Source organism: Vigna unguiculata, chromosome 5, assembly GCF_004118075.2.
Source record: "Vigna unguiculata cultivar IT97K-499-35 chromosome 5, ASM411807v1, whole genome shotgun sequence".
Classification (NCBI taxonomy): Eukaryota; Viridiplantae; Streptophyta; class Magnoliopsida; order Fabales; family Fabaceae; genus Vigna; species Vigna unguiculata.
Genome location: NC_040283.1, coordinates 42964642 through 42978521, shown reverse-complemented (window position 1 = coordinate 42978521; position 13880 = coordinate 42964642). Strand labels below are relative to the sequence as shown.

The 13880-nt window shown below is 29.2% G+C and overlaps 1 protein-coding gene across 2 annotated transcripts; it reads left to right on the top strand.

Moving 5' to 3' along the window:
* Nucleotides 1-8991: 8991 nt before the first annotated feature.
* LOC114183966 (protein ABSCISIC ACID-INSENSITIVE 5-like) lies at nucleotides 8992-11355 on the top strand. 2 transcript variants are annotated; one of them, XM_028071181.1, is made up of 5 exons: nucleotides 8994-9123; nucleotides 9560-10334; nucleotides 10521-10592; nucleotides 10692-10721; nucleotides 10965-11355. In XM_028071181.1, the coding sequence occupies exons 2-5, from the start codon at nucleotides 9645-9647 to the stop codon at nucleotides 11058-11060; spliced, it is 888 nt and encodes a 295-aa protein (XP_027926982.1). In that variant the 5' UTR covers nucleotides 8994-9123; nucleotides 9560-9644; the 3' UTR covers nucleotides 11061-11355. The 2 variants fall into 2 exon arrangements, with proteins under 2 accessions (XP_027926981.1, XP_027926982.1); XM_028071180.1 differs by having other exon boundaries at nucleotides 8992-9123; nucleotides 10521-10721.
* The last annotated feature ends 2525 nt before the right edge of the window (nucleotides 11356-13880 follow it).

Below are 13880 nucleotides of genomic sequence, written 5' to 3'. Positions count from 1 at the left end.
ACCCAACTGTTGGCCTTTTTCCAGGTAGGGAAGCTAAGGCCCTTCTCATATATTCTATTGTTCCATGTTGTTTAGCTGTTGTTTCAGTTTTGTGTGGGTGGTATGATGCTATGTTGGTTTGGAACGCATAAATATGTTGTTTGGAGTGGTGGGTGTCACTGTTGCAGGAAAACAGTGGCGAGACCTGCAAATCCCGCCCAAGCGAGCCAGTCTCACCTAGGTGAGATGAGCAGGGGCTCGCCCAAGCCCTTTTACGCGAGAGGTCGCCCAGGCGACCTGCTCATTATTTTTGAGCGAGCGAGCATCTCGCCCAGGCGAGAGGGGTCTCGCCTAAGCGAGATCTCGCGTTGCTCTCTTGGTGCTTTGTCGAGCCAACGCCTAGGCGAAAGGGACTCGCCTGAGCGAGGGGTTGGGCGAGACAATGTTGTGTTTGATTGCGTGATTACTCTCGGATGATTGGAATTGTTTGGGTATGATTGTTATGATGAGATACATGTACATATGAGGATATATATATGCCTAGGGGATTGTTATGTATGCGTGACATGATTCATGAATGGTGAATGATGGATATTGTGGGAACTTGGCATGTGAAATGAATGAGTGGATTGGAATTAAAGTAACATGTTATTGATATGAGATGAGGACCTAGACTCATGGGGTGGCGATGACCAATGGTATGGATTCAAAATGTGATACGTATGAGGAATTAATTCCAAGGGTTGGTATGAAATTGCAAACATGGTTTAATGTTCTCATACTGTTGATTTATGATTGTTAGTCTGTGTCAGCGTGTAATTCCTTGGGGTCTCTAGGTGAGACCTCCGGGGTTGCGCTTCAGTGGTCGGGACGTAATTCCATGGCCCCTGTTAGTGGGTGTCAATGGTGGTGCTCCATATGTATAACTAGGTAAGGATTCAAGGTAAGGTTGCATCCTGACACTCTAAGGAGTCAGTTAGTCTCACCTAGAGCGGACTGGCTCCTGTGGTGAGAGTAGCAAGAAGTCTAAAATTCACTAAGGGCTAACCTTGTGGTGAGGGAAATTGATTTATTGTAACACTTGTAACACATAGCTCGGGGGTGAGCAGAGGTATCCACCACAAGTGCAAGCATCCACTGAATCCGACCAAGTTATATGTATCCAGATGAGTCGAGTCGAGTCGTAGTGTATTGCTTGACAAGTCATAACATGCTTGGTTGAATCGAGTGCATGATATTGTGAAATTATATCTGATTGAATGGATGAAATCTTTTGTGTTTTAGCTTACCCTACTTTTGTTGTGTGTTCTGCTGTGTGGTACTCTCTCTTGCGATGATCATCAACTCGTTGGTGTGAGCATATGTGAGGAACACCCGCGGACAACAGGGTGGTGATAGGTCTGCTGCATAGTCCGCGTTGACTGGATTTTATTTCTTGATGGGTTTTCTTTAGAGCTTGGGCCTATGTACTATTTATACTTAGTAAACTACTTCATCTGTTGACCTTTCAACTGTATCCTGTTGGCATCGTGGTGTGCCTAGTTTTGTATGGATGACGTTAAGACCCCAGGATTGCGTTATTTTACTATCTAGCGTTTCCTTTAATTGCTTTTATAAATTAAATGGAACGTTACAATTTGAACTTTAGGGAGTAGTATTGTGTGACATGAATATGAAATGAGAATAAGGAAGAATTATTATAAAAGTATAATTTTTAATCTTTTCAATAAAACGCTACATTTTTATTTATTGTACTTTACTATAAAACTAATACTATTTAAAATGTATTTATATATGACTTTTTCTTCCTGCACCCATCAAATATCTTCCTGCACCATCATTTCAGATTTTATTTTTTGACACGCACTAAATCAATTCCAGAAATATTTTTTCTAAACGTACTCACCCACTCTTATTCTGATATTTTTTTTTTCGGAAACTTTGATGTGGTAAAAGAAATTGATAGAGTTCAGAAAGAAACAACCTTTATACATATAGAGGTGTTGAAAATATAATAAGTCCACAAACTGGGCTGGATCAGAAAAAATATGACTTAATGACTTAAATTGAATCAAGTTGTTTAACACACAACTCATTGGGCTTAGGATGGAATGGCTTTTAGGGAAATAATTATGTGATTTTAATTAGTAGTTATATTAAAAAAATAAATAATATGTGTTATATACATTAAATCACTTAATTTAAAAATTAAAATTAATTTTATTAATGTGATTTAAATTTAAGATTTAAAAAAAAACTAAAATGGATTATTGGTCCAACACCAGACCAAGTTGGACTACAAAAATTAATATATATTTAAAACTTAGACTAAACTGGATTAACTAATATATTTTTATAAACTATTTTCGATATTTCCATACAAATGCCCAGTGAGTAATGCATACTTAATTGAATGGATATGACTATATTTTAGGAATACTCATTGTAAATACTTGAGATGTGTAAGCGATTCCCGCAAATATACATTCAAACAACTGCTTTTAAGGATTTATTTTAACATATGTGGCGTAATTTCATTTCAAAATTACTAAAGTGGGGCAAATTTTGAATAATTTCATTTCAAAATTACTAAAGTGGTGCAAAAATAAAAAAAATAAAAAAAAGCAAGGGAAAATTTTGGGAAACTAGGACAACTTCATTACAAAAAGTCATATCACTTAATAACAACTTCAATTAAAATGAAATGAAATCGTGACAAATTGATAAGATTACTCTATAAAAAGTGAAGTCGTGTCATCATCACATGATTTCAATGTCAAATTACAAATAAAGATGTCATTCCAAAATAGAAAGACTTTTGTAAATTTGAAAACTGAAGAAGTCATCCCAAAATGGAGAGACTTCACGAAATGAAGAAGTGTTCCAATATGGAGAGACCGTAGTGTTGAAGAAGACATTAAGAAGTTGTACCACAATGGCAAGACTTTAGTTGAAATGAAAACGACTTCACTAATGCAAATGAAGAAGTCGTATTATATTGACACAACTTCAATGTTATTTGTGAAATGAAGTTGTTATAATGGCACGACTTTAGTGCAAATAAAATAATGGAATGACTTTTGTGTTAAAGGATGTGTAGGTTAATACGAATAAAATTTAAATATTTTTTTAGGTAAGTCACTTACATCGTTCCACATTACTATTCATGTCGCATGGTATTAAGGCCAATATCTTTTTGTTCTGCCTCTCATACATTCTCTATGTAGTTGATCAAAATTTAAAGGGTCGATAGGAATAGTTTGGCGAAATCCAAATTGTCGCATGACCCAATCAAACTATAGAAATATTTTAGTTGTCTAGGATTTAGTTGGTACTGGGTTTTTTCAATTAAAGCGACAATTTTGTAAGGGTATGATGCCTTAGATATGGCGCAAGATACCACCTTTGTAAAAAAACACATAAAACATTACACTAAAGTCATGCCACAATGGGACGACTTGTGTTACAAATTCAACCCTGAAGTCTCTTCATGGTGGGACGACTTCTTTAACATTGAAGTCTATCCATGTTGGACAACTTCTTCATTTTCTGAAGTCTCTCCATTTTTGAATGACTTCTTCATTTTCTGAATTCAATAGAACTTTCTCCATTTAGGGACGACTTCTTTATTTGTAATCTGATACTAAAATCTTCTCATCTTAGAACGACTTCTTAATCAAAGTCATATGTCGATGACACGACTTTACTTTTTATAAATAAAATTTGTCATGATTTCAGTTTATTCTAATTAAAATTATCTTTGACTAACACAACTTCTTTATAACAAAGCCATCATAACTTCATATGATTTACCCTTACTTGAAATTGTTTCAAAATTTGCATCATTTTAGTAATTTTGAAACGAAATTGCACTATACATGTAAAAAAACCGTTTTTTAGAATTTGCTCACACTCCATGGAGGTGCGTGAAAAGTTTATCTAAATTCAAATAGGTAAGGAGCAAATGAAAATATTTAAACATCATTTCAAGTTAACACAAATTCTTCTAGCTGAAATACAAAAACAAAATATAAATGTTTATGCTAGGTGAGAATCTTATTCCTGTAGTTTTGCCGTATTAAATAATAAATAGTTATTGCTATTTAAAGAAATTGTATAATACATTATAATAATTAAATCGATAATTAATTTAGATATTGTATTGATGTTTAAAGTAATAAAAGTTAAGAAAAAAAAAACTTTTTGATTTTTATCACATTTAGATAGAAGAATAGATAATGAATTATATGCCATATTATTGTTAGAATTATTTTTTTTAACCTCACTCTCATATATATTATTACTTAATTTCTCTTTAATTTAAAGCTAAATAAACCCTTAATTTTACTAAAACTAAATTCTATTTTTTTAGTAGTATGAATCTTGAGTTGACAAAGTGGGATGCAACCTTGGGTGAAGGTCAAAAACAGGATATACCATGTTGAAATTTTCAATATACTAATATGTTTTGTATCAATGTGTCAAACCAATTTGAACATGGCAAGTAGACTAACCATTTTTTTTAATTAAAACTAAAATAAAGATTAATTCTTCTATATTATGTTTCTTGAAAACTATAAACATGTAATATATTATAACTTAAATCACTAATACTTATAAATTAAATTTCAATTATTAATTATAATATAAAAATTTAACACAATATAATGATTATTTTAATTTATCTAATTAAAAAAAATATTAATTAATTAATTATCAATATAAAAGATAATTATATGATTAAATATGTTATATATATATATATATATATAAACAATTTTAAAAGTTAAAGATTAAAAAAAATCAAAATAGAAATTAAAAAAAAAAATTGGCAGGCCAATATGCCGGCCCATCCTTTGGTGCATGGATCACAAATTATAGTCCATTTTGTTGTGGTGGGCCGGATCAAGATGTCCCATTTTACCACTTTTATATGAACTTAATTTTTCTTATTAATTGTCAATTCTTTGAGCACTTAGTAAGCAAATTTACTTTCACAACATGAGTAAAAATTTATTACTAAATAGAAGTTTCACTATATATTTTGTTTCGGTTCTAGATCACAAAAGTTTTTCTTACTCAACAAAACAAATATCAAGCCATGAATAATGAAACCCCAACAAACATTGATAGTAAAAACAAAATACTAACATTAAATAGAAAGCCATATATAATTATAAATAATAATTAAGAAACTTTTTATGAGATCAAATGATTTAACAAATAAAAAATCAATTCAATTAATAAATAAAATATTATGTATATTCATTGTTATGTGATTTAATTTTCTTACACTTGAAAGTATGTAAAAGGAAAATATAATCCTAATATTACTAGTCTAATTAATATGTCTTAATGATTAAGTGAAACATAATTAAGCTTGAGGTTAGGAGTTGAAATGCTATTCTATTAGATGATGTAATATATTTTAACTTCCTACAAGGTTTCCTGGGCTATTTTAGAACAATATTAGTCAAAAAATTATAATTTCTTATATCATCTCACAAATCTAATTTTTCATGAACTGATGTAACACAGGAAGAACAATCACGGGCCACTAACAAAAAAATGGGCCTAACTGCAACAACCCTCCTGCTAAGTTTCATCCTGCACCCTATCAGATTTCTCTCTGCAGCTCATCATTCCAAAATTTATTTTCCAAAACACACTACATCAATTCTGGAAACATTCTTTTTCGGAAAATACTAACCCAATTTTTGAGAAGACACTCACCCACTCCTATTATGGGGGTGTGGAAAGAAATTTCCTCTCCTAATACTATAAAGCCAACAAATACAAAAAAGTTAAATATGTTTTTAATTCTGAATTTTGATGTGGAAATTAAAATTAGTCATTACCAAATTTTAAAAGTGAATAAATATAATCTTATTAACTTAAGGGTTAAATATGTTTTTGGTCTCTTAACTTTCAGTGAATCTTGAAATTAGTCTATTTTGAAACTTTGGACCAATTTAGTTCTTTATATTTTGAAATACGTGAATTTAGTCCTTTTAATCAATTTTTTTAGGTTTATTTGATATTTCGTACGCATGTCAGGATTGTATTTGAGTTGTTTATATTGTATGACATATTTTTACTTTAATATTAAGTCAAATATTATTATGAAACGCGTTTGAAATGTCAACTAAACTTTAAAAAAATTGATTAAAAGGACTAAATTCATGTATTTCGAAAGATGAAGTATTAAATTGGTCCAAAATTTTGAAATTAACTAATTTCAAAATTTACTGAAAGTTAAGGGACCAAAAATATATTTAATCCTTAATTTAGTTATGTTAAATTTTTTAACATGTCAAACACGTTTTATTTTATGTCAAATTTGAGTTATTTACACCGTTTTAGATAAATTTATGAAAACCAAAATATATAAAAGTTTTAGACAAAAACGAATTTTAATTTTGTGTCAAAGTTCAAAAATTAAAAACATATTTAATCCAAAAATAAATATCCAAACAAGCCTCTACCGCTCACAAATCTATTTCAGATTGCAAAATCAATGCTCTACAGCTCACAAATCTAATTTAGATTGCAAAATCTAAGGGAAATAAAACAACCTCAACAGGCAATTATATAGTCAACTCTCTTCATGATGTAATCCTAGTAAGGTTTTTTGTTTTTTTTATATTTTATATACATCATATAAAGATAGAAAAGACAAAGTTTATGTAGAAGAATATTAGGGTTTGTGATATGAAGAAAAATTGAAAGACTTAGATTGTAAAACTGTAATAGCGAAGTGGTGAAAAGTAGATATTGGAAGATTGATTGTGTGGTGGGGGTAATATGTGAGGCACTAACAAACATAAGAGTTCATTGAGAAGAGTGAAGCACTGAAGTGTGACCACAAATTCGACACTGTGGTAGTGATTGTTAGCAGGAAAGTAATCAGAGTTTGTTTTGAGTTTTTCTTCTCCTTAGAGATAAGTTACATCACACAATTTTTTAAATTATTTTTTTTCTAAAAAAAATCAAACTTATTAGTAAGAAGAAAAATAATAATTGAGAAGCCACTGATGGTCCAAGTCGCAGCAATAATTTTTTTTTAAATAACTAAAAGTAAAAAATATATTAAAATTTTTATTATGTACTTTTAAAAAAAAATAATAATCTTTGTTAGTTTAACTTACAATCTTATTTTACTGATCGAACTCCATCCCTACCATTTCTTACATTGAACTCATTTTATGATCAGGAATGCATGACTACTTTTTGAAAAAAAAAATGTATTAAACTAAAATTTTGTTTGTCTCAAACTTTAATATTAATTCAAACTTTGATATTAATTTAATTTGATCTCTAACTTTAAAATGAATAAAGATAGTTCTTTTAATTGAATTGAGTTACTTTTTTTTACGTATAGAAGGATATTTCATATTTTATATTGATGACACAACTGTTTATATTGATTGACACATTCATACTTAAATATTAATATAAAATATTGTCTATTGCGTGAAAGAAATTTAACGTTGTTAGATTAGGTTGTAAAAATACTTTATCAATTCATTTTTAATATTTGAAACCAAAATATATCAAAGTTTAAAGCAAAGAAGGATTTTAATTTTATGTCTAAATTTAAGAATTATAAACTATTTAACCCTTAAATTTTTTTATAAAATATTTTAATTTCGGGTAATTTTTAAGTGTTTGTTGGAAATTCAACCCTTAAAATTGATAGGAGATTGTTGGGAATAATTCAAGTGTTATTTTAATTACAAGTTAGAAAAGGAAAAAAAAATAATAATGAGAATATGTTGTATTTTTCTTCCCTTCTTTTGTCTTTATTACTTTTTAAACAGGTTTGTTGTTTTTCATGGTTTCCCCATTCTCTTTTCATTTTTACAGCTATATTATTTTAATTATTGAAAGATGAATAGAAAAATAATCCAAATCAAATAAGTGAATAGAAAAAGTTAAAACAAAATTATGTATATCATTTTATTTTTAAATTATTATGATTGTATATGATGGTACTGTATAGATGCAAAGTAACTTGATAATGAGAGATATTAATTTTGAATATTGTTTAGTTTTTAAGATACAATGTAATATATATAAAAGAAACCTGTTTCTAGTTATCACGGTTAAACAATTATGATTTCATAATTGGGTAATTATTATACTTACGGTAATTGTTGTAATGAAAGATCCCATCACACAATTATTTTCAAAGATCAATACCACAACTTTCAGCAAACTATCCATCAAATTTGCATTGATTTTGTAAAAAAAGGTATTCTTTTCTTCTAAAATGAAAATTAATTATTTCTATTAATAACATTGCATAGCAATAATTAGTTCTTATGAATGAATAAAAAGTTAACTCATACTTTTAAATAACACCCACTAGTATCGTAATTTGCAATACAATACTTAAAAAATATCTAAAATAAATTTCATTTATACTTCTTCAAATGAATACTAGAATTAAAATTTAAAAAAAGTCTAGAAATTGAAATTAAAATTTATTTATTTTACAAAAGAATAAAAATAAAATTCCCTATTCTAGAAAGATAATTTCTTTTGTAAAAAGTAAAATCAAATCATAATCATCTATACAAATTATATTTAAACTTCAACCAAATTGTGTGAGAAGAAGGGAAAAAGGGTTGGTGGTTCCATGACTTTTCTCGGACTTTAATTTACTTTTCTGTATTAACCAATTGAAAAAGTGAAACCTCAATTAATAATTTTCTCTCTCTAAAAACAACACTCTTAAATTTTATCGAAAAAAAAATCTTGAAATAACATTCATTTATTAAATAATAATAATAATAGTATTATCTTTACGCACCGAACAAGAAACAGGACAAGGAACATCGAAGAGGTAGATGCTTTAAAATGAAAATAAACGAAATAATTTTGTTGTGGTAAGGTGAAAACGGTTGATTTCGCAGAACGTGTCAATGATAAAGTAAAGCCAGAAACTGAGTGAAACAAATATTGTGTTAAAATGATACCAATGGCAGTTAAAGCCTTGTCTCGATCCAGTGAAACCATTTCTACCATTCTCTTTAATCTCTTCCTCTATTTCACCTTGTTCTTCTTCTTCCTTTACTCATCGCCTATATTAACTCCTCACATCTTCCTCATTTTTCATAATTCAGTCTCTTCCTTCTCTTGGTACTCAGCTACCCTTTGCTTCAATTTTTTCTCTTTCTTCTGCATTGCATCATTTTGCTTCTGTTCTTGCCCTTAATCGGCTTCTATCATTTCGATCATACTCAGATGCATGATTGCATGTTGCATGCAACTGGTACACTCCCAGTTCAGCACATCGATTGCATAATCTGAGTTTTCTGATAAATGATGAGAATTTTGGTTTTTATCTTTTGGGGATCTTGGGGTTAGTTCAAGGTTCACCCAGATGTGCTGTTTTCAAGTTAGCTACCGATGCGTTTCAATTTTCCATGAGTTTTTAATTCTGATATGTATTTCAAGTTTTCTGTCATTTTTTTTTAATGCATTTCATTTCAAGCTCTCTGTCATTTTTTTACTGGTGATTTCTGAGGCAAAAACTGATTTTTTTAATCTGCATTCTTGAATTTCCAACAATCAGAGCAAGAGGTGCCACTGCATTTTCAGCTGAACCAGCAAAATTCAGTGACGAGGCCAGTGGCAAGAACGGAAAGAGCTCAGGAACGATGAACATGGATGAATTCATAGCCAGCATTTGGAACACCGATGAAATCCAAGTGAACCCTCCTCTACCCTACGATGAAGCTGAAAAGAACAAAGGCGTTGCACCGGAACCCACCATTCCTCAGCCAAACTCAGCCTCAGCCTCAACCTCTGTCCCTCCCCCAAATTGCAAGAAAACTTCGGAAGAAGTTTGGTCTCAGATCCAGAAAAGCCAACCACAAAACACTGAACCTGAAAACAACAACAACACCACTCTTGCTAGGAATGAAACCCTCCAAAATGAATCCACATTTGGAGAAATGACTTTGGAGGATTTCCTGGTAAAAGCTGGGGTTGTTACTGAATCAACACTGTTCACTACTATATTACCTCAGAATCATTTCCCTACCATCCCAACTCATGTGCCATTTAACACAAGCTATATATTAATAGGCACTACTGGATCTAATGTCAATGTGCCCTGTGCTAGATTTGAACCACCTCAAATGCTGCCACAGAATAACCACTTTGTTATGAGGAATCTCCCTCCTGCAAATGTTGCTGTGGAGAATCCTCAAAACATAGCTGAATCAAGTAGCAACAAGGGTAAGAAGAGGATCATGTCTGGTCCTCCTGAAGTGGTAGTAGAGAGAAGGCAGCGCAGAATGCTGAAGAATCGAGAATCTGCAGCACGATCTCGTGCAAGAAGACAGGTTTTGTAGTCATCGTAACCTTCTCTTTTGTTATATACATCAGATTCATATGTTTGATAATTATTAATCCCCTAACATAAAGAGTATGTTACCTTTCTCATCTTCCATAATCAATTTTTTGGTTCATTTTCACCGTGTCTTTTTAGATATGGTTTACTAGTTAACATGCAAAATCTTCTGATGCAGGCATATACTGTGGAGCTTGAAGCAGAGCTGGGAAATCTCAAAACCGAGAATGAGAGTCTGAAAAATATTCTGGTAGACAATATTGAAATTGAGGGTTCTTATTATTTTTTTTTTCTTTCTAAATGTTTTTTGGTGTTTAACATATTTTATATTCTTTTACATCTGCAACAGGCTGAAGATGAAGAGAAGAGAAAGAAAATAGTAAGTGATTATGTTTCAAATATAATTAGTGTTGTATTTGACAACTAAGCTAATGTTCGCAAGCACTTTTAACAATCATTAATATGATTTTTAAGATAATTGTTGTAAATTAAAAAAAAAAATTGCTATATCATGATAACCTTGTAATTGAATGACAGTTTTTGAGTTTAGTCTATTTTTCTGAATACATATTGCAGGTTTACTGAATTAAGATCTCTGTATAATTATAATATTTTGATGCAGTTAACTGAGTTCATGAAGACACCACCCTCAACAATGGCTCAAAAGAGGAATGAAAAACTGAAGAAACTGAAGAGGCCTCTGAGTGCATCCTGGTGAGTGGTGAAGAAGCTTTAACGGCAGGCACATTAGAAGATGAACATGCACATTGTGAGAAAAAGGAAATAAAGTGTATGTGTTATCTGAGATGCACCTGAACCGTTTATCAAGATCTAAAATGCTGGTTTATTTTGAAGTATGGAGAGTAGAAGAAAATAAGAGTTATGAATATTATCGTTATAAGTGTTGCTTTTGTTTCTTTGAAATATGCACCTGGTGTCTCAGTTTTTAATTTCCTGGTTTGTAATAAAACTATCTGTGAGTTTTTATGTTAAGTGTGGTTTATTTTGCATAATTTGTATTACCCTTTTGATATGTTTACAAGTTTAAATTGTTCTGATAATTTCTTTATCATTAAAATGAGACTATGGAATATAATAAATGATGTAATTAAAGGGCTATGCAATTGTAAAAGCTTAACCCTGCAAATTCTCATTTTCAGGATCATGGAGATGATTTGATTTTCTTAAAAGAAAAGTAATATATTTTAATAATAAACTCTGTGTCAGAAATTTTAACCTTATCAGAAGTTAGATCTGACCTGTCATTATATAACAATTTTGTCTTCTGATTCAATCTTGGACTGTATGTTTATTTTCTGATTCAGTCTTGAATTGTGTGTCACGGTTCAGAAATTAGATGTGAGATAACATTAAATAATTTTGTTCTTTCATTTAGTATATAACGTAATATAAGACAATTTTGTTTTTTTTAATATATTATAATAATGAAATGTGTGTCAGAAATTTTTAACCTTATTATTATTCAGGAATTAGAAAACAAAATTATATAATGACACGTTACGTCTAATTTTTGAATAATGATAAGGTTAAAATTTTTTGACACACTATTATTAAGATATTTTAAAAATATATTTTTTTAATATTACATCACATAATAAATCAAAAAGCAAAATTATTTAATGTTATGTCACATCTAACTTCTGAAGAGTGACACACAATCCAAGACTGAATCAGAAAACAAAATTATATCTTGGACTGAGTGTCCCTGTTCAGAAATTAGATGTGACATAACATTAAATAATTTTGTTCTTCGATTTAGTATATGATGTAATATAAGACAATTTTGTTTTTTTAATATATTTTAATAAAATGTATGTAAGAAATTTTTAACCTTATCATTATTCAAAAGTTAGATGAAACTTGTAATTATATAATTTTGTTTTCTCATTCACTCTTGGACTGTGTGTCACTGTTCAGAAGTTAGATGTGACATAACATTAAATAATTTTGCTCTTCGATTTAGTATGTGATGTAATATAAGACAATTTTATTTTTTTAATATATTTTAATAAAATGTGTGTTAGAAATTTTAACCTTATCATTATTCAGAAGTTAGATGAAACGTGTTATTACATAATTTTGTTTTCTTATTCAGTCTTGGATTGTGTGTCACTGTTCAGAAGTTAGATGTGACGAAATATTAAATAATCTTACTTTTTTATTTAGTATGTGATGTATTATTAAACAATTTGTTTTTTTTCAACATTTTAATAATAAAATGTGTGTCAGAATTTCTTAACCTTATAATTATTCAGAAGTTAGATGTAACGTGTTATTATATATTTTTGTTTTCTCATTTAGTCTTGGATTGTGTGTCACTGTTCAGAGATTAGATGTGACATAATATTAAACAATTTTACTTTTCGATTTAGTATGTGATGTAATATTAAATAATTTAGTTTTTTTAATATATTTTAATAATAAAATGTGTGTCATAAATTTTTAACCTAATCATTTCATAAGTTAGATGTAATATGTCGTTACATAATTTTGTTTTCTGATTCAATCTCAGATTGTATATCACTGTTCAGAAGTTAAATGTGACATAATATTAAACAATTTTACTTTTCGATTTAGTACGTAATGTAATATTATATAATTTTTTTTCTTGATTTAGATTTGGAGCGATCATTTTGTATTATTAAAAAAATTGTGTTTTTTAATTTAGTCTTTAGATTGTGCTAAAAAGTTAGATATAATATATAATAGACAATTTTGTTTTTGAGTTCAATGTGTGATATTATATTAGACAATCTTGTTTTATTGTTTAGTTTTAGATTATACAATGATATTTTTGTATCATTAAATAATTATATTTTTTGGTCATTTTGAATTATGTGTCATAGTTCAGAAATTAAATCTCACATAACAAATTAATGCATAAATGTTATATTCACCTGGTATTAAAGAAAGAACTGTGAAGATTATTCTAAAAATATCTATATAAAATATCAAATTCAACAATTTATTATTTTATTGTCCAGTAATTCTACACTGTTATTTACTCACTAATTTCACTTGCAGCCTAAAATATTTTGTATACTTAAAGCTTTGAGCAATAATTTACAATTATGATAAATACTAAATTGAATTGAATTAAAAAAATCATTATTTTTATTTGGAACTCTTCTGCATGAACTGTGCATGAATTCGGTTCGTTTACGTTAACCATTATTTGTTTTTATTCGAATATGCACGTGCGATGTGCGCCCACAGCCCCAATTCACACGGAGATATTACCATGCATGCACGTACAAATTTTACGTTCGATGTAATACTCTATTTTTTTTTTCATTCAAATGTTATTTAATTTATAATTTTTATTCTATTTATGTATATATTTACAGGGAGAGTGTGAAGTAATACTTTTGCTCCTGCAGAGGGTGAGAGATTAGAGAAATAATTTTTTTTTTCAATCTTTAAACATTTAACTATTAATTAAGATTTAATTTTATTATATGATAAATTATCTCACTTCTTTTCATAATCTTTCTTTATTCAATAACTTCATTTTGAA

Excerpts from the sequence above, each read along its gene's own strand:
- LOC114183966 (XM_028071180.1), top strand. The coding sequence starts at position 9,645 with ATGAACATGGATGAATTCATAGCCAGCATTTGGAACACCGATGAAATC. Across the intron at positions 10,335-10,520 it reads GATCTCGTGCAAGAAGACAG|GCATATACTGTGGAGCTTGA; the intron begins GTTTTGTAGTCA and ends CTTCTGATGCAG. Across the intron at positions 10,722-10,964 it reads AAGAGAAGAGAAAGAAAATA|TTAACTGAGTTCATGAAGAC; the intron begins GTAAGTGATTAT and ends ATTTTGATGCAG.